This window comes from Humulus lupulus, chromosome 1, assembly GCF_963169125.1.
Source record: "Humulus lupulus chromosome 1, drHumLupu1.1, whole genome shotgun sequence".
Taxonomy (NCBI): domain Eukaryota; kingdom Viridiplantae; phylum Streptophyta; class Magnoliopsida; order Rosales; family Cannabaceae; genus Humulus; species Humulus lupulus.
The window spans coordinates 120,902,031-120,923,286 of NC_084793.1; the positions used below are offsets into that span (position 1 = coordinate 120,902,031).

The window sequence follows — 21,256 nt, forward strand, 5'->3', positions numbered from 1 at the left end:
CCTTTCAAAAGGCCCCCGCCAATGAAAAAATATCGGTCTAACAGAGACCCCAACAAGTATTGCCAATATCACAAGGATATCGGCCACACCACCGCGGAGTGCAACCATTTGAAGGTGGAAATCGAGGAGCTCATCCGCAGGGGACATTTGGGCAGATATGTGCGCAAGGAGAATCAAAGGCCAAAAGAAGGAGTGTCCCCACCGTGGGCACGAGGGGTGGCCCCAGAAGTGCAGGGAGAGGTCAGGACCATCTTTGGAGGACCAGGATTCGGAGGCGATTCAAGGAAGGGTCGAGACAAGTACGCCAAGGAGGCCAGACGAAGTCCGCCACCTTGCGTTTTAAGTTTGGAGCAACGCCCCCCGAATAGTTTCAAGGGCGAGAATGACTCGATTACTTTCACTAAAGAAGATGCGCAGGGGGTGCATTTCCCTCATAATGACCCCCTGGTGCTAACTGCCCAGCTTGCTAACATGAGGGTACATTGGGTCTTGGTGGATAACGGGAGCTCTGTGGACATCTTGTATCGACCAGTGCTAGAAAAGATGGGATTGGGCCTCCGCCACCTAAAGCCTTGCACTACGTCTTTGTATGGGTTTACGGGAGATTCGATATAGCCCCTGGGGGCAATCGAATTAGCCCTCACCATGGGGGAGCAACCCAGGAAAACCACCGTAATGGGTAACTTTGTCATGGTGGATTGCACCTCAGCCTTCAATGCGATATTAGGGAGACCCTCTCTGGGAGAATTGAAGGCGATAACTTCTGTGTATCACCTAGCAATGAAATTCCCAACCCCTGAGGGAGTAGCATGCGTGAAAGGGGAGCAGAAGGAAGCGAGGGAATACTATAACATGTCCCTCCGCACAGCCACCAAACCCTCTGTACCGATGGCAATGGTCGTGTATGAAGGAGCAACCCACACAAGTTAGACCCACATAATTTGGACCCACGAGTTACGGATCATCTCGAGAGGTGCTACCAGCGAGGCTTAGGCACTCAGTGTAAAAAGAACCTATGTTTAGTTTGTTCCTTGTTGTTTTAGCTTAGGTAAGTAAGAATCAAAGAGGCTACCTAGGTAACCTCCTAGTTAGATGTAACCCTTTTATTTACAAGGTTGGTTGTAAAGCGCATGCTATGAATGAAACTGTTTGCAACTTCATGTGTTACTTTTCTTCGCTACGCGGGCATCAGCCAAAGTGCCTGCCGAAATAAATTTCACCAAACACTTGGGGGGCAGGACAGGAGGTAAAAACATGCAGCTAGCAAGGGGAACCTAAAAAGGGCTCCTAAAAAGGACCCTTTAACAGAGGATCCTAAAAAGGACCCCTTGCCCTCCTAAAAAGGACCCTTTAATGGAGGATCCTAAAAAGGACCCCTTGCCCTCCTAAAAAGGAGGCTCCTAAAAAGGACCCTTTAACGGAGGATCCTAAAAAGGACCCCTTGCCCTCCTAAAAAGGAGGCTCTTAAAAAGGACCCTCTTCCAAGAGGATCCTAAAAAGGACCCTCTAACAGGAGATCTTAAAGAAGGGCCCTCCATCAGGAGGAGGTGGCCCGTGAAGGTAAAGCAAGCAACAAGCAAGAGGACCCAAAAGGGACCATGACCCTAAAAAGGACCCTTTAACGGGAGGTCCCAGAAGGACCCCTTATATCGGGGCCTTAGGCGAAGTCCTTATATACAGAAAACAGGGAGAGGACCTTGCAAGGCATCCCTTGGGTTCACAAGGATTAGCTACCCTTGTGAACATCAAGGAGGCCAAAGGGTCTTACAATATATATATATATAGTAACAAAACTAATAAGTCTAGAGCGGCAACCAAGCCGTCTAGCCAAAAAGGGTCCTAAAAGAGACCCTTGTAAAAATAGTACTATGAATAACGACGAGAGGGACGCTTCTCGCAAAAAATAATAAGCGCGCGCAAGAATATATAAAAGGATAGCTAGGACCCAAGGGGTCAAAATATCCTTAGAAAAGTAATCAGGAGGCACCAAAAGAGGTCCCAGTGAACCCTTTCACATGGGCTCCAAAGGACCTCCAGCCTGGTAAATAAAAGAGGGGAACCAACCAAACCCCATCATACAGGCTCAAAAGGACCTCAAATGCAGTGGAATAATGGATAAATAGCCACACATGTATATATACATTGAAAAAGAAAGTTTTGAAGATAGTACAAGATTTACACAAAAAAAAAAAAAAGAGCATACACCCATAGCGGGCTAGCTGACAAAAGCTATGAAATAACAACTTCAGGGCTTCCTGCCACGGGCACTCCACACGGCCGCTCGAGCAACGACGTGCTCACCGAAAGAAGAAAAATCAAAATTGGGGTTCTGCCTCCACACGCTGTAAAGGGCACGATCTATGGACCAGTACTCAATGGCAGCCTTCTCCGCCTCCAAGGAAGCATTTCTCTCCTGCAACGAGGCGACATCGACCCTAGCAGCCTGGAGTTTGGCCCCGGTAGCCTCAACCTCAGCCTCTAAATAAGTAACCCTCTCCTGCGACGTTGCCACGATAGCCTTGGTCGCCAGGAGTTCGCTCTTCAGGCTGGTAACTTGGTCCTTCAGCTTTGTGGCCTTGGCAACCGCCTTCAGCTTCCTTTTCGACGAGTCAGTAAGTTTGGTCCAGACCCTTTGCAGATCAGCCTGAGTGTTCTCAAGCTCCTGGATCCGGGCCGTGAGGTAGTCCCTCTCAGTAGTAGACGTGGAGAGCTTGCTAGATGAGTCGGCAAACCGCAGAGCCACGGTATAGGCCTGCACAAGAAAGTTAACAACGGCAACAATAAGTAACAAAAAATAATAATGCATGTACATCTATACATAATAGGGCCGACCTGAGGTGCAGGAACTCACCCAGGCCATGGTGCGCCTTAGGTTTTCCCCAAGGTCCGGCAGAGCAACATTCCCAAGACCGTTCCAGTTAGATACGGAGAGGCCTGAGGCAAGTTGGATGTACCGCTGCCTGTAAGACGTCACCATCCGGGTCACCCAGGGCTCCCCATCCGCACCAGAGGCACCTGGCTGGGTGAGGACAGACGACCCACTCGCCGAAACGGGAGGGGGCACGGTGAAAGTGGAAAAGTGAGGCCCCGGTAGATCAGAGGGAGGCTCCGGAAGATCGGCGAAATAAGTCTATGATGGTCTAGGGTCGAGAGGAGCCTGAGTGAAGGCGTCATAGCCCTCAGGTTCAGGGCAGACATAACACCCCGGAATGGCCTGCTGGTCTTGAGAATGAGGGGCTATGTCCTGATCATAAGGGGCACATGGAGGGCATCCCCCAGGAGATGGAGGAAGCTGGTGAGGTCCCCCGCGGTCAAGGGGGGCCTTCCTCTGGCTCTTCCTCAGCCTCATCATCATCTGGGCAAGGCTCGACCAATACCCCCTTCATCTTCGTGGACCCAGAGATGGTCCACAACAACTTGGGGTCCGAGACAGGGGACAATTTATGGCGGTTCAGATTCTTCACTGTGAATAGGCACACCGTCTTTTTCGTAGCGGGGTCAGCGCTGAGGAACTTTCTCATGTCTCTCGCTTCCGACCCAACAACTGTGGGTTCGGCGAATTGCTCTGCATAATACATGCCATGGTCGATATGAACGTAAGTCATGAAATAATAAGTTGTAAGAAAGTAAAAGAGAGAAAGTAATGCTCAGGGTACTTACTGAGAGTGGCCCGGAAGTTCTCGCGGACAGAGAGGGGGCCTTCCACAAAGAAAAAGTCCTGCTTCCAGGACCCTGGGTTGGACACTGAGCCCTCTATCAAAGAGGCCTCGTTGTTGGCTTTTTGTAAATAGTAAAAGCCCTTGGACTTGGGAAGGGGCATGAGGTTGTAGAGGAAATGCACCTCTGTCGTCGTAGGAGCACGATTAAACAGCTTTGTAAATGCAACGAAAAGGCAGCTTAAAGTCAGCTAACCATTGGAAGCCAGCTGAAGCGGGGCAAGGTCGAAGTAGTTGAGGACCGCAACAAAGAACGGGTGTAACGGGATGGTACCCCCCGCCTTCACGACGTGCTTGCTGAGGGCCACGAAGCCGGGCCTAGGACTGTCAGCCCGGCATGTCTCCTGAGGAACATATAACGCGTACTCCGGAGGGACGCTATAGTGATCCATGATGTCCCTCAGTTTGTTTTCGGACACACGCGACACCAGTTCGGTTGCCAGTAAAGGAGCATCGTCCGGCTCATTGGAAGCCACCTGTCGTCGTGCCCTCGGCATATCTGCAAAATCAAAAGAAAAATGTGAGGAAGAGACAAAACACTTGACCCTCCATTTTTTCTTCCTAGCAAGAGTCTTCCATCGAGGGAGCGACTGCAGAAGTGCTGAGCTAGGAAAAACTGAGACTAGGGGCTGAGGAGAAGTGGAGGCAGTCCCATGACAGTCATTAGGCGAGGATGGGATGGAGGGCTTAGACGGAAGGTGTCCCTCCATGAACTCCAACTCCCTCTGCAACTCTAAGAGGGTCACCCTAAGGCTCGCTACATGGTCACTAAGGTCTGGGGGGAAAGGTGCTCCGTCTCCTCTCGACACTGAGTCAATTTCGCTCTCCACCACCCAAATTTTACACCTAAGTTCAGCCATGTACTCAAGATGGCGGATACGGGCCTGCCTTAAGGAGTCATAGTCTTGGTAAGGGTTTTCCTCAGGGGACTCTGAGCCTGAGGACAGGTCAATAATTTCAACCCTCGGAAGTATGTCGGTCGGGCCGTCACTGGCCATGAGACCTCGTTCCGAAAGCCAAAAAGGGGTTCACGTGTAAATGAGGGGATGGCTACAAAACACAAAGGAATGGGCTTAGGACCTCTAGATGCAAACGCCCTAGATGATTCACTACGGGGTATAAAAAAAAGGGGCATGCAAATGGTCAAACTCACTGCAAGCTCAGGCCAAGGTACCCCATCCCGAGTAATGCTAATTTGGACTCAGTGAACGTGAGAGAAAAAGAAAATATACCTCAAGCAGATAAGATGGAGCGTTGTCGAGGTCGAAAGGAGGTCGAGGGCCAAAAGCACCAAATGGTCGAATATACGCGTCTGCAAAAATAAACCAAAAGGATGTGTTAGCCTCCAAATAGACATACCAAAAAATTAGCTCATATGTATAAAAAAAAAAAAAATGGAATGAAAAAATAAAATGAAGAAAACTATGGCAAAAATGAGGGTGTGGGGGATTTAACCTCTTACCTCTTGAAAGAGGAAGGATTCTCAAAACCGCTAAGCCAATGAAGTAAGGTGGAAATAATAAGCCTTGCATGAGGGCCTATTTATAAGAATCAAGGAGAATAGTCTACGAGAGCACCTAAAGGTCCTCTCCTAGACTGGGGGGAAAGTGTGGCTGCTCAATATTCCACGCCCGTAAAAGATCCTAGACGCGCGCTAAGGTCCCATAAAGGCCTAAATGCGTGTCTGAACCGCGGGACGCTCGGGCCATCGTCCACTGGCAACAGCCTCGCATCAACTCGTGGTGCATGAGGCCCTAGCCGCATCACCGTGGCCTCGCTCGGACGTGCCTAGGCGCAAGGCCCTGCCTCGCTCGGCCATGCCCCAGGCACGCGGCCCAGCTCGTGCGCGCGCATCACCACGGCCTCGCTCGAACGCGCCTAGGCGCGAGGCCCCGCCTCGCTCGGCCATGCCCCGGGCGCGCGTCCCGCCTCGCGCGCGCGCATCACCACGGCCTCGCTCGGACGCACCTATGCGCGAGGCCCCACCTCCATCTCGGCATCTTGGGGGAAGCCCGTATAACCCGCGAGGCCATGGTTCGGCCATGCCTAGGCCACGCGCACCATTTCACGTGCAACGTCTTGGCGCGCCCAGCAGCCTAGGTGCGAGGCCCTACCTCCATCTCGACAACGTCTTTGCATAATCTTGGCTCTGTGATTTTTCCGAATTAACTTAGTTGACGAGTTCTCACCGTCAACAAGGATGAACACCAAGGTGAAACGGAGAGAGAATTCGTGAGGGAGAGAGAGAGCAAGTTGAAGTCTTTCTCCTCTATTCTTTCCTTAATTGTTCTATATCCTCTTGCATTAATTTAACATAAAGAGCTGATCATATCCTTAACTTATAAATGACCATAATGCCCTCCCAAATAATAATAACATATAACTTATTCTAGGGGTATAATGGTCATTTATTCCCAATTCCCACTAATTCCTCGAGTGTTCCTAATTTTTACCATTTAAACCCCATCATCATGTTAATCACCAATTATTTACCCAATGTCTAATAATCTCCAATATATTCTCCTAAATTCCCCAAAATACCCCCAGACTCCCCCGAGCTGGGTACAAATCCCCACCGTGACTATTTCGCCAAACTGCTCACTAGGACCGTCTCAAGTCATATGCTACAAATATATTCACATAAGAATGTGGTCTCAACAATTTATCGCAAATAATCATAGTTATGTCCTCAACGGGATAAAATTACAAATATGCCCCTATAATCTAAACAGGTCCTACATGCATACTAATACTCATAATCATGCATTTCACATATCCATATAATCATATAAGCATGCTTATCACATAATCTTGCATTAAACCATATAAATCACATATAAACTAATTATGTCCTCCCGGCACAATAATCAAGGTCCTTAAGCCTTATTAGTAATTTTGGGTCGTTACAACCTATTCGCAAATTTTTGCAAGAAATACAGCGTAATTCAAAGTTTCTCTTTAGTAGCATACCCACAGGCCAATGGGCAGGTCGAGGCAGTAAACTGGACTCTAAAGACGAGTTTTGATAAACGACTAGAGGATGCTAAAGGGCTATTGCCTGAACAACTCCCACAAGTTTCCTGGGGCTATAAGACCTCACATCGCACCTCAATTGGGCACACTCCCTTCTCCCTAACCTTTGGAAGTGAATCCATGCTCCAAGTTGAGACTCTGATGATGTCACATAGACAAAGAACCTTTGACCAGGAATAGAATCATGACCTACTTAATACATCCTAGGATCTAATTGAAGAGCAACGAGAAGAATCTTAGTTGCAGCTCGCCCATTACCAGCAAAAGGTGACACCTTACATCAATTCAAAGGTTAGAGAGCAAAGACTCAAACTGGGAGACTTGGTGCTTCGAAGAGTATTCCTAGCCAACAAAGACCCTAAGGATGGTGTACTTGGGCCAAACTGGGAAGGACCTTATCAAATTGTGAAAATTTTACGAGAATGGACCTTCATACTAGCTCTGCTAAATGCAGAGGTGGTTCCACAAACTTGGAATACCTTGCATCTAAAAAAAGTACTACCAGTGATACAAAATTTTGTCAGGATCCATTTATATAATCTTTTTAAGGCTTAATTATAAAAGAAATGCCTTTTTATTTGAATTTGAATTATAAAAGGTTGTTGTCTAGTTTAAAACGGTGCCAGGTTGTTGTTTAGCATAAGTTAATTGTGTAAAAATGATCTAGAATATTCATAAATTCAGATTTCTTGAGGGGCATACATAACCCTCAATAGTCTTTGAAATATTCTACAAACTTAGGATAAATTTTTGCAACTTAGAATTTGGAAATTTTGTGGCATTTCAAAGCTCAATTTTTCAAAATAATTCCAAATGCGAACTAAGTTAAGAAAATTCAAAGAAAAACAAAAATCCTAGAATTTAACTAGGTAAAAAAAAATTGGAACTAAACCAGGTCTAAGGCCTGAATCCTAACAGGTATGCGCAAATAGGTGATCAAACTCCTTGACATAACCAAGTACTCAACCTGAAGTTAACTAGTCAAGCCATCAGGCATATGTCTTGATCTAAAATAGCACTCCCTACAACTATACAAGTGTGTAAAGATTTTGAAAGTATAATAAACACGATAATAAATAGTAAAAGGAGATAGCAGGAAGATGGAGCATAAAAATAACAAACATGTAAAAAATAAGTATATGTAAATTAAGGACGAGGATAATTAACCTATTAAGCCCTAAGGCAATTGTCTCGATCTAAAAGGCCTCAGTACAAGGGGATTGGAATACCCCCAATCTACAAAAACTATAAAAATATAGAAGAGCATTTCATCCTTGAGCTTCGGCAACATGCCCCTGGGATGAAACCTATTCCTCTTCGCCTACACCTCCAGACCCGGAGGATGTCTCCGATCTTGGAACTTGGCGAAGTAATGCCCCTAAATCTCGACATTAAGGAATGAGAAGTCCTCGTCCTGGTTGAAAGCCCCGACTTGGTAGAACATCTCTTCCAGTGAGTTCTCCAACTTCATCCCGTGCTCCTTCTCCTTCAGATCGAGCTCCTCGATCTGAGAAGCCTCCTCCTTGGCCTTCAACTAGAACCTCTCAATCTTGGCCTCTTCCTCAGTGGTCTTCAGCTTGAGCATCTCAACCTCCTATTGATGTTGGTCGCAACTTTGGTCACCTCCAAATCTTGTGCCTTAGCCATTATCTCATTATTCTAAGAAGTCTCTAGGGTTGTTTAAACCTCCTCCAGCTCCTCCAATTCTGAATGGACCTGAGCGATGGCCCGGATCTGGGCAAAGTAGGACTGCGATAGAAATAAGAGGTAAGAGAACCCTACCCTCTGAACTAGAAGAGGAAGCTACTGCCATCAGCTCTGGATTATGAACCAGGCTGGTTGCAATCTCTAACTTTGGTATGGATGGGGGTGGGGGAGACTCCAATAAAAATTACTTTGTAGGGTTCACTAGGTTCGGGTTCTTCATCCGAGTTTGGATCATACTCAGCCTGGGGTAAGGATTTGGCCTTCTAAAGAACACCCAGGCCAGATATTAGTATCTGACTGTTCAAAAATAGTGGATCTAAAATGAAAGGTATTGTGTACTACTATAGTATATTAGGGGTAGGCTAAGTCGTGGCGAACAAGCAGGTGGTCAATGCAGTACTGCAACGTTACATCCAAATCTGGATCTTTAGGATGTATACTCACGACTTGTCTTGTATTGAATTAGTTGAATACAAAACTGGTAGCAACTCATTTTATTTCACTATCCTTATCACCTTGGTCGGAGGTGCCAGCTACTTCCCCCGATTCGGCACAACCTTGGTCGTTATCCTGCCCGCCTTCAACAGTGTTTCTCCTGTGCACCAAAGACACAGCCTCCTCCTCTTCCTCGACCTCCTTAATGACTAGAAGAGGCCTTTGAGAGGGCCTCAGGTCTTGATGGCCAAATACTGACTTTCCTTGATCAACTTGCAGGCAACCATGGCGGCATCATTCACCACTTCCCTGAACTCTTTCTCCTTGGCAGGGGCATTGACCAGAATGCGTATTCACCCAAAACGGTCTGAGATGCCTTCGACCTCTTGTAAATAGTTGCACGATACGATAACTTGATCAGAATAAATAAAACATAGCAAAAAAAGGGGGAATTCAAATAAGGATTTAGAGTTAAGATATATACAAGGTCGGTTGAAGTAGCGATGTTTGCAAGTCCAGAACATGTTCGACATAAAGAATTGGTCCTTGTAGTCTCTTGGGTGGCTTGGAAGGTCGATGATGCTGGCACATTTTGGGAACCAGGTGAGGTAATAAAAACCATCACCTCCAGTTTTAGTGCCTATATTAGCCTTCAGAAAAAATATAATATATCCTCTGGAGCGAGGACCTCCCACTCGTTCTTGAGGAACAAATACTTCAGCCCTGCTGGAATGGGGCGAGCTTCACGTAGTTTAAAAAATCTGTGAAGTATGATTCCAACAGAAGGAAGGCACCTGACTTCAAGTGGTCATCACTCCAAGCTCCAAAGTTGTCCTCCAATGGGGTGTAGTTTTGCTCGCCCTCCATCGTATGTCGAGCTCAGAATTTGGAGTCCAACTCGATCACTTGACTCATCGTTATTCTCTCCACCTTGGACTGAGAAACTATTCGAAACATGATCCTCTCAACATTGAAGAAACTTTCAGGTCTCACCTCGACCTCCTTCTCCACCATCGGACAAAAGTGGGGAATATGAGTCTCGGCGACCTATTTATATTTATTATGCGAAAAGAAGCCTACGACGGTCTTTTTCTTGAGGTTAGCCATGATAAATATTTTTAGTTCCCCTGGCTACAAAACAACTCATTTGAGGCAACCCAGGGATGTATTCTAGTCTTAAGAACATTAGAAATGGCGACCTAAGATTTGAAGACTTCATTGATCGATCCAAAGTTTATACTGGAAGAATGCGTACTTTAAACCCTAATACGTGTGCCCACACGTGTGCCTAAGTCAAGCGTCCTAATCTCAAGAAGGTACTGAAACCTTGGGATTCGTTTGTGAGTTTAGTGGTTTCGATGAGCAATTTAATGCAATACCACGTTAGTACCATGTCTCTTAAGTTACCTGGATTGGAGCCTAAAACCCTTCAACTTTCAGGATAAAAACTCATACATTCAACCTCTAAACATGAAAAAGCCAGAAAAATTACCTATTTTTGTGCATTTAACTTAACCAATTCTAGTCCTATTCATTTTTGCTTAATTAAACTCAAACTAGGCCTATACATAACCAAAATGAGGCAAAAACACATTGGAAAATTTCATAAACTTGTTATAAGGGAGTAAAACGAAATTTAAACCTGAGGAAAAGTGTACTTTCAGATTGGTTCTTGGTCAAGGATGTAGAAAGACAAGGAATGGTGAAGATTGTAGAAAATTTGGGAAGTAATAGTCGAACGAAGCTCTAGAAGAGATGGAATGTAGAGGGTTTTTGAGAGATTTTGTGAGGAGAGAAGAAAAGGGAAAACTCGAATGTAAAGGTGGTGAAGATCATAATTTTCTCTCCTATTTATACGTAAAAATTGGGGGAAGATCTAGGCCACACATTTAAAGCAGCTCGAGATCCGAGGGTCGGAATAAAATAAACCAAACGGTGGAAAAAGGTTTACAAGACAACTTTCACAGTACTCGAAACCCGATCAGATGCCTATAACAAGCGGACACGTGTTCGGTACTCGAGTGAGTAGGTGGACAAGTTTTCCCACAACGGAAGCAAAAAAGCCCCTATTGTGCGTGTTAGAAGATATGTCATTCACGAGCAGGGGCTTGGTGGGAAAATATTGTATACTAAAATATGAGCTCAATTATCTTGCTCAGGGTACAGCTGGCAAGCAATAAATGAAGGAAACTGGACTCCGGAGACATTTCATTAACTCCATATCAAATAGCTCGTGGTTGTGCCACCAAGTTTAGGACAACTTGAGATCCTCCAGTTCGCCTCAAATGCCAGTGACAGAGATCAGGATGTATGGTGTCCACATCATCCTCATCAAGCTCCAAGCATGATCCAAGTCAAGTCGGCATGCTCCCATAATATCGAGCTCGAGTAGTGCATCAAGCTCGCGGAAGTCCAATGACACACATAAGGAAAAATCCCAACACACTTGAAGTTCTTCATGCGTAATACATGTTTATAATCGTTATGTAACCAATGCCTGATCTAACAATCATAGTTTTAATTAGGGCCTTTATGTATTCAATTATTTGTGAAGTTACCCATTCCTATAAAATACCTTTTATGGTACGGTTACCCAATATTATCAACCACAATTTCCTATAAATATAGAGGGAATTGACAGTAAAAGGGATAGACTTTTTGTATGCTAAAACTCTACAGAAATTGTCATAAACAATTTCTCCAAGAGTTCCTAAACAAAAACAAGAGTGACTCATGGACTAGGTGGATTTTATCCATAGAACCACGTAATATCTTGTGTGTTCATTCTTTCAGTTTATTATATGTCTAATCTCTCTATTTCAGATTTCTTAATCCCTTGTTGGCAAAAAACTGCATCAACAAAGTTGATTAATTTTGTCAAATTAATTATTTTATGAGTAACTATAAATTTTTTCACCTTTTATTGTTATTAAAAAATAAATAAGTTTATTATTTTGTACAATTTAAGCTAGAGAATTATTTTAGTAAAATAATTTTTTAATAAAAAATAATTAATCGTAATTGTATGATTTAAAGTAATAAATAGTAGTAACTAAGTGGTAATTTATTTTTATGCTTGCTGAATTTGTGTGAAATTTACAAGAAAATAAAAAAATTAGTATCACCAACTTTAAGTGGGTTTTTATGAATATTCTCACGTACGCATGTTACATACAAGAGTACTTTTACGTACAAATATATGTTATTTGACTAAATCCATGGATCTTGCTTTAAAATTATTGAGAATTAATTAGTGAAAATAAAATTATTCTTTAGTGATTTTATGTGATGTTTGATGTATGAAATGAGTTGTGGTGCAACTTGTGTGAAATAGTTGCCACGTGTGCATGGCCCGTGTACACGTGGGATATGCTTGTGTGTTATGCATAATTTTACTCGGTTTTAATAGCTTGGACTTGAGGTAAGGAATTTATTTAGAATTTTCTTATGTGATTATGTTGAATGTATGAGAAATAAATGATGAGATAAATTGTTATGTATGTATATGTTGTATTATTGTATGAAAATCAAAGTGTTGTTAGCATGGTGAAACGTGACACAACAAGGGAGTTACTAAGGTATGACGTAACTCATAGGGTGGACGAGGGCAAGAGGATGATTTATCGGGTTATGCTTTACTGGTTACCACATAGAATCTTTATTTTATTTGTTTATGATGAAATTCCGATGAACTGTATTTTATTATGAAATGTCTATGTTATGCAATTTTAAGTTATGTACGTTGAGAATAACCTTTTATTGCTTTTTATTTGAATTATCATTATTGTTTGTAATTCCTTACTTGGCTTTTTGCCCACCCCCTTACTTTTCTCCCTTTCAGGTAGACAATAGGGTTTCCATTTGGCACGCATGGTGATCTGGGGAGTTCCAAATTCAAGTTTGTATGTCGTGGGGTGAAATGAATGACAAAATGATTAAGAAACACCAATAGACATTTAATGGGTTTTATTTATGTTTATTTGCATTTTGGTGGGACTTTGCAATTTTCTATTTTAAATTGCATAAAAGACATTATATTTTTATTTTAAAAAAAATGGCCCATAATGCATGTTTTAATAAGGCTCAACATTTTGAATAATTGTGGTATTTTTTCTAAATAAGCATCAATTAGTAGTCTTTTGCAAATGATAGTAGAATAGGGTTTTTTACATTTCCCCCTTGTGTATGTCGACCAAAGGCCCACTTCTATATATTGTATTATTCTCCACACCTTTTTTAGCCTTGTTAATTGAGGAGTCATAACACTCCAAAGCTTTCCTTTGGTTTCCCTAAACATTGCCTATACCAGGGTTGGTCGATAATTTCATGGTGAGGTGTCATGCCGACGTAACTGCTCAGAGAAAAAATAGTACTGGCACTTTTTTGTGCCTCTCCTACAATTAAAGCGAGCTTGATCAAACCTATAGGCACCAAACCTTCTCCAGTAAAACCATAAATGATTTGGGCGTAGGGATGCAATTCTCGAACAGATAGCTTCATCTGCTCGAGAGAAAATTTGTACAATATGTTGACTAAACTTCCATTATCGATCAGAACCCTCAATACTCTCACGTTTACAAATTGAACATTCAAAATAAGGGGATCATTAATTTTAAATCTTACATGTTTTGAATCCTCTTCGCTAAAAGTGATAGGTTCTCTTTTGCAACGAGGCATTTTAGGAGGTCGCTTATCAACAATGAAGAAAGATAACCTTCCTCAAAGATTCTTAAAGAAGAAACTTGACGAGAAATTTTCCAATTTTTAGAGATATTCAAGAAGATTAACATCAACATTCCAACTTTTGATGCTCTTAAGCAAAAGTCCAATTATATCAAGTTTATGGAGGAGGTGCTGTCAAAGAAAAGAAAGTTTGAGGATTATGAGACAGTGAAGCTTACAAAGGAATGTTGTGCCATACTTCAAAAAAAGAATTGCCACAAAAGCTAAAGGATCCAGATAGCTTTACTATTCTTTGTAAGATTGGGGGATCTTCGTTTGATAAGGCTTTGTGTGACCTTGGTGCTAACATTAATTTGATGTTGTTATCAATTTTTAAGAAGTTGGGTCTTGGGGAGGTAAAGCCTGCAATAATTACTTTGCAACTTTCTAATCATTCTTTTACATATCCATGTTCAGTTATAGAAGATTTCTTAGTTAAAGTGGATAAGTTTGTATTTCCTGCTAATATTTTGGTGTTGGATATGGAGGAGGACCATGAGATTCCAATGATTCTTGGTTGCCCTTTCTTAACAACTGGTGGATCACTTATTGTTGTACAAGTAGGTCATTTAACCTTGTGATTTAATGAAGAAAAGGTTTGATTTGATATTTACAAAGATGTGAATTGACCAGTGACTATAAATACTTGCAAGAGGATTGAATCATTCTCTCCCTTAGTGAGTGAAGATCAAAAAGATGAGATGTGTGCAGAACCTTTACAACATGGTAGCGAGAAAATTTCCTCAGAAGAGCATATACCAACTGTTATGGCTCATTCCAATGTTTATAAAGAGAATACTAAAAGAGTGTGTAATAATAAGATTCCACAGAAAAAATATGTACCAAGACAATAAGTCTTGCTTTTCCACTCATGTTTTAAGTCTTTACCAAGAATGTTCAAATCAAGGAGGATGGAGCCATTTACCATCACAAAACTTTTTCCTTGTGGTCTCATTAATTTAAAAGGAGGGAAAGGGTCTAACTTCTGAGTTCATAAGCATAAACTCAAGTATTATCACGAAGACGATGAAGACCCTGTGAAAACAACATTGATTGGAAAACCAAGTTAAAGGAGAACGACAACGTTCAGCTAAAATCAATAAAATAAGTGCTTCTTGGGAGGCAACCCATGTTTCTTATGTAGTTTTTATTTATTATTAGTTCTATTTGTTTTAGAATTGAAGCGCATGGACATAAAATCCATTTGTCACAATACTTATTAGCTTTCTTCTGCCACATCCAATCAGGGAAGTCCTCTATACTTTATTTATTTTTCATTTGCGTTAAATTGAGGGCAATGTTTTATTTAAGTTTTGGGGAGAAAATATTTTTATAATTTTTGCTTTATGTTTTTGAATTTTTTTTGTGGGTAGTTAGGTTTAATATGGATTATTGGATGACTATATTAACCAAGATATTATTTGTGACCTATGGGCGTCGATGATGATGCTAATACTTTAATAGTACTCAATATGTGTAGAAAATGTGTGGATTGAATACTTGATTTATCATGTTTACTTTGATATTTCCATCTTATATGTTTTGTTTGCACGTCGTTTTACTTGTTCTATGCATAATGTGGTTCTGTGGGTATGAAGAGATTCGATTATTTGGTTGATATTGGGATAACTAGAACTGTGTTGAGGAAAAATTCTAAATCTTTGATGTGTAGATATGATGAAGGCATTTCTTTTGAATGTTTGAGCCAAAAATCTAACCCTTTATATGCATTATCCTTTGTTTTCCTCTTGTGAGCATAATATTGTCTATTTTATTCTCTTATATTTGAAAACATCTTAAGCTTTTAACTTTGAGCCATGAACTTGAAAGATTTTACCTTCATTCTATTTTGTACCATAAACATAGGTTGAGTTGAGTTGAGTAGAATTGATTGGATTTATGATGTAAAGAGGGAGTTTGGGGTATATTTTGTAAAAGTTTTGGGTGTTTGTAAAAAAAAAAATTGAGTTATAATCCATTTGTGTTTTCTTGAAAAGCCTTTAGTAAAAAACAAAAGAAATATATATATATATAAATATTACCAAGAGACGAATGCTATGGGGATTATAACTCATTTGTGATGAAAATTGAAGCATGGAATGAAAAATGTTGAAAGAGATGATTGTGAAGGAGATTGGTGTATTATTTGAGCTAGGTTATTTGTAAGTTTAAGGTGTAAAATTTAGCCTAAATGTCATTTCTATCTACCATTTACCTAAGCCTAATAAAGTCCTTATGATCTACATGATTTTTTATTAACATCAATGGAGATGCATTGATTGAGTAAGCTTATGGTTATTTTTATTGTTTTGTGGTTTGATGGAGTCTTGATGCACATGAATCATATGGTGTATAGTGTTTGTAAAATTTACATGTATGTACTTAAATGAGATGACAATGTTTAAGTTTAAATTTTGATGGTATAAAATTCTGATCTTATGTTTGTTGCACATGTTGAGTAGTTGAAGAAGTTTAAGCATATTCAGACAATACGACATTGGTCTAAGTCATTTTCATGATTATGGTCATTTGATGATTTTATTTTAGTTTTCTTAAGTATTGCATTTTATTGCTTAAGGACAAGCAATCGTTAAAGTTTGGGGGTGTGATGAGTGCATATTTATATACTCATTCATATCTTTTAAACTATGAATTATAGTATTTTCCTCAAGTTTTTGTTTAGTTTTGATGTATTCTCTTAAGTGTGCAGGAATAAGTTTAATTGATGATTTTGTGGCCAACTTGGAACTTCAAGCCGATTTTCGACCATTATTCCTTTATGTTCTAGAAAAACTACTAGAAATAGAAGTTGTTGATCTTTTTCTCACCTTTCCATAACTTTTTAATCGTTTTATTTCGAGTTTGGATGAAAAAGTTCTGCATGTTTTACTAAGCAGAATCGAAACCGAGAAGTAAAACGAGCTGAAAAAATCAAATCTACTAGAAATTGACCCGAGAGGCGCCATTGCGCCTAAAAGGAGGTGCCATTGTGCCTAAACTACCACCAGAACATAAAATTTCATCTCGAGTCAGAGCTTCAGGTGCCATTGCACCTCGACTTAGGCGCCATTGTGCCTTGTGCATAGATTCCATTTTTTAATCAATTTTAAATTGAATTTTTAGGGTAATTTCTTGTGGGCTATAAATATAATCTTATACTTTCATTAAAGGGACTTTTGGAATGTCTTGCAGACATTTTTGGAACATCTTGGTGGCAAAGAGTACATTGGGGAACAAGGAGAAGAAGGATTGAAGCCAAAATGAACATCTAAACTAGTTTTTCTTCTCTTACTTTTCTTTTTAGTTTCATTAGTTATGAACATGAATGTTATTGGTTTAATGTTTGTGTTCATGAACTAAACATATTTTCTAGAGTATTGATGGATCTATTTTAAGTTATTGAATTAAAGTTTTGACATTATTCTCATGAAGTTTCTCTAATTTGTTCATACATTATTTTGTTTAATGTTTATCTTCTTAATGCTTAATCACCATTGAATTAAATTGAGATTTAGGATTTTACACTTGAGAGAGGTAATCTTAAATTGGACCTAGAATTGTATAACATAGGAAAAGTGTGTGATTGAGAGATTTCATGATTTCTATGAGTTTCATTAAAAGAATCATATTGTTTAATGAATTCTTGTTGAATTAATATTTAATAGAAATATCTTGTTTATTAATTAAGAATAATTTCACTTACGCTTGAGAAAGGTAGATGATTTAAATTAGAGTTCTTGAAATTACAAATTTGGGGAATTGATTGGGATAATTGATAAAGTGAGATTCATAATTTGAAATAGTAAAATCAATATTCTAGGTTTACATTATCTGATTTTCAATTCGTTCATCATTCTTATTTTATTCTTTTATTTATTTTGTTAAAAAAATTTATTTTTGATTTCTCTAATTAAAATTAAAGGCTTAAGAGTTTAGTAATTAGAAGAATTAATAAATCAATCCATGTGGGTGTGACATCTTCTTCAATTAAAACTATACTATTATTACGTTGTACACTTGCAGTAATAAAATGTGTATCAAGTACCTCTAGGAAGATCAAGTAAAGGGAATAGGAAGGTGTTACTCCTAACATTTTCATTAAGTGATTGTATGAGAAAAAATTCGAGATTCAAGAGATGATCCAGATCAGGATCCAGAAAGGCGATGATTAAAGAAATCTTCACAGTCTTATTCGAGTCAAGTGGAGAATAGGAGAGAACCAGCCATAGTCGATAAAGTTCCCAAGATTAGTTTACAGCTTTTAGAAGAGTTCCATAAATAACATTCAAAATTAGTAATATTCCCGATGAAAAGTGTTTGCTGAATGAAAGTATGCATAGTTTTGTAGATAAGTTTAGTGATGTGATTGATATGATTATTGATGACATTCATGATAGTTATTTAATTGTGATTGTTTATGCTTCTTTATTGGGCATTAGTTCATCAGTTACTTTTGTGGTGTAGGTAAAGGAAAGACTTATTCTTTTTGTTGTGATGGGTTGGTGGGATCTCACATTGGGTGTGTGAACAATGATCAACCGACCTAATGGGTTGGAGGAGTCTAGGTTTCTATTTTGTTTTCAAATTTAGTTTGCTTTAGATACTTGTTTATTTCGGTTAATTTCTTTTATAATCATATTATTTTGTTTAAGTTAAGACATTAAAGATGTTTTGTTTTTAATATGGGATCCCAAGCTAGTGCATGTTTTTTTGTAAAAGTCTTTCATTTATTTCAGTTTAAAGTTTAGTTTTTAACGTCTAGTTTTCATAAGTTATTTTAACATTGTTTATTTACTGGAATACCCTTGTGGGGCCTAGTGAGTTTTTTAGTTGAAAATCAGGTCGTTACATAAGGTGCCCAAAATCACCATTAATTACCTCCAAATGATTTCAAACTTCTAGGGCAAGCTTAGGTACATCATTGTATCACTTTTGACCCATAAAATTCAATTATTAATGTCTGTAACAAAAACTCATATTTTTACTTCAACTTTAGTGAACAGTCGTTAAGTGATTTACACCACCTTGGGTAATACTACTTAACATTTATATTTAACCAATCTCAACATTGTCTTTGCTCTTTTTCTTGACATGTATCTTCAAATATTGTCACGTCATCATGCTGAAAATTTGGGATAACAACATGTATAATTCATTTTGTCTAAAAAATTTAATAAACTATCAATATATTTTTTATTTCATAAATAGTAAAATATAACTTTATTATATCTTAAATAATAATTTTTGAATTTCTTTTATTCACCAAATACCTTTGTTTGTGTTTCAATATAGTTGGAGGACAAATGGACTCGTAGTTTTAAGCTCCAATAAATTAATTATATTGCTAACTTTTGGCTTAATAAATGAATTTATTAACTTGAATTTGTTTACTAAAAATTCATAGTTGCACTTTCAGAACTTACAGTCATTTTATTAGAAGTTGTAACTCATATAGTTGTTAATTTATTGATATAGTCTTATTCATAATTCAATTTAGGTCGAATGTTCGTTAACCTCTCTACTTACAATTCATCAGTCAATGCCCTTGATACTCTAATGAATATTTTTTTAACTTTTTACATATAAGATTTCTAATTTCAACAAAAATGAGTGCTCTATGTTCAAGTGTTGTATCAATATTGAAATGAGTAGCTAAGATACTTCCAATCAAGGAAGTTATGGATTCCATATATGTAAAACATATTCTTAGCCACATACATTTCTATGACTCCAAGATATTATTAATTAGGCGTATGTTTTCTTTCATCGACTATACCCAATATGTCAAATCCATAAGACTACAAATAAGAGTCCATTATTTATTTTATTAAAGTCAAATCTCAAACGACCATCGAGTGATGAATGATAAAATTCTATATTTTAATGGAGATTATTAGAAGTTTTTTCTTTCGTTGTGTCCTTGTCGTACATAATCTATATTGTATACAACACTTTGATCTATTTGTTACAACTACAGGTAACACCTCAAATAAACTATTTTGTCACTGTAATGTTGGTAACAAGTTTACCATGTGCATAGCAGAAAGCATAGGGTGGTAAGCCCGAGAGATTTCAAAATATTTATTTAAACAAACTTTAAATAATGGATCCATTAATTTACATACATTAATAAAAAAAATACAAAGAAGAAAAACGTATCAGTTTAAATCTATCAAGAGTCCTTGCAATCATTTAGTATTTAATTAACGAACATCCAATCCAAGCAATCAGTAGGTACTTAGACCACGATCTTCTAAGATGTTCTCTTCACCTCAAGACATGTGTGGGCACATAGAGTAATGGTGGGTATTTTTAGTGATTCACAAGATGTACTCAACACATGAGAACTTGGAATTAGATCTGAGATTGGCTTTCAAGCTTAGAGAAAAGATACGATATATTTTCTGTCTCTTTGAAAAATATGTCTGCCAAAACTTAGAAAACTTAATCACTAAGTCTCTTTTTAAAACTCTAGAAAACTCTTTACTTTTTTTATTTTTTTAATAATTGAATTAAATTCAAAATTCAAAAATCAAACAATTTTAATTATTAAATTTATTAAATAAATAAAATATCCCATACTGGGTCTTGGGACTATGTTACACGTCAGTCATAGTACAAGCACTGTGACTTACGTGTGACATATGTCCTTTTCAAGGTGTTTTCCGTGTTTTCACCAAGTGACATGTGGCATGCATTAAAGAGTAATTAAGTCTTCACAGAAGCTAATAAAGTCCCCTGGAGCTTACTTGGAGCTCCACGGAAGGAAATTCTTGCCTTCAATCACTATTCACCACCACTGGAGGAGTATGTCCTCGTAGAAGTTTCACTTCCTGAGGACCACGTTCCAAAATGTAGCGTCCTACCAACAAAAAGTGGCAAAGTACTTCAATTCTAAAGTGAAGGACAAAAAATTCATGCTCAGGGACTTGGTGTTGCGAAGAATTTTCCTAGAAACCTGAGACCCATGTACTGAAGTGTTGGACCCTAACTGGGAAGGTCCATACCAACTCGAGAGCACCGTGAGTCTTGGAACATACATGTTGGCCTGACTGAACGTGGAGTTAGCGCCATATGCCTAGAATATCGAGCACATTCACCGATATTACCAGTAATGCAAGCAATTTTATGTATTTTCTAAATTTTATGATTCATATGTAGCCTACAAGCACTTAATGAAAGTACTGTATGCAAAACATGATAGATGAAATTAAAAGAGTTTCCTTGTATTTTTAAATTTTTTATTTACGTTTTACTACCAAAGGAGTACCTGCTTGCTAGCCTGGACAAGTGAACTCAGAATAGTCTCTAATCACTTAGTTGGCATAAATGGATCACCCTACAAGATAACCGCTCATAGAGCATGACCTAGGGAACTCGATTTAAGGAGCCTATTACAGGTGCTTGAGCAAACCTAGTGTCATAATGCTTGCGAGAGTTCCCGAGAAGCACAACCTAGGGAACTTAATTATAGAAGCCTATATGGGCACCCTAGAGTAAACCTATATCGCAGCTTCAAGAGACAACCTAAATCACCTAAGGGCGGAGAACTTGAGTTATTTCTCGAGGACTTAGCGCATGCGATGAAATATCGAGTTCCCAACTTCCAAAATGGTAAAAGGTCTCCAAGACCCAAGTCTCCT

General features: G+C 39.2%; 1 protein-coding gene across 1 annotated transcript; it reads left to right on the forward strand.

Annotated features, from left to right (window-relative positions):
* The first annotated feature begins 13,798 nt into the window (after positions 1–13,798).
* On the forward strand, positions 13,799–16,877 carry LOC133821027 (uncharacterized). The gene is made up of 2 exons (XM_062253562.1): positions 13,799–14,173; positions 16,806–16,877. The coding sequence occupies exons 1-2, from the start codon at positions 13,799–13,801 to the stop codon at positions 16,875–16,877; spliced, it is 447 nt and encodes a 148-aa protein (XP_062109546.1).
* Positions 16,878–21,256: the final 4,379 nt, after the last annotated feature.

Excerpts from the sequence above, each read along its gene's own strand:
- LOC133821027 (XM_062253562.1), top strand. The coding sequence starts at position 13,799 with ATGTTGTGCCATACTTCAAAAAAAGAATTGCCACAAAAGCTAAAGGAT. Across the intron at positions 14,174-16,805 it reads GATCACTTATTGTTGTACAA|ACATTTTTGGAACATCTTGG; the intron begins GTAGGTCATTTA and ends AATGTCTTGCAG.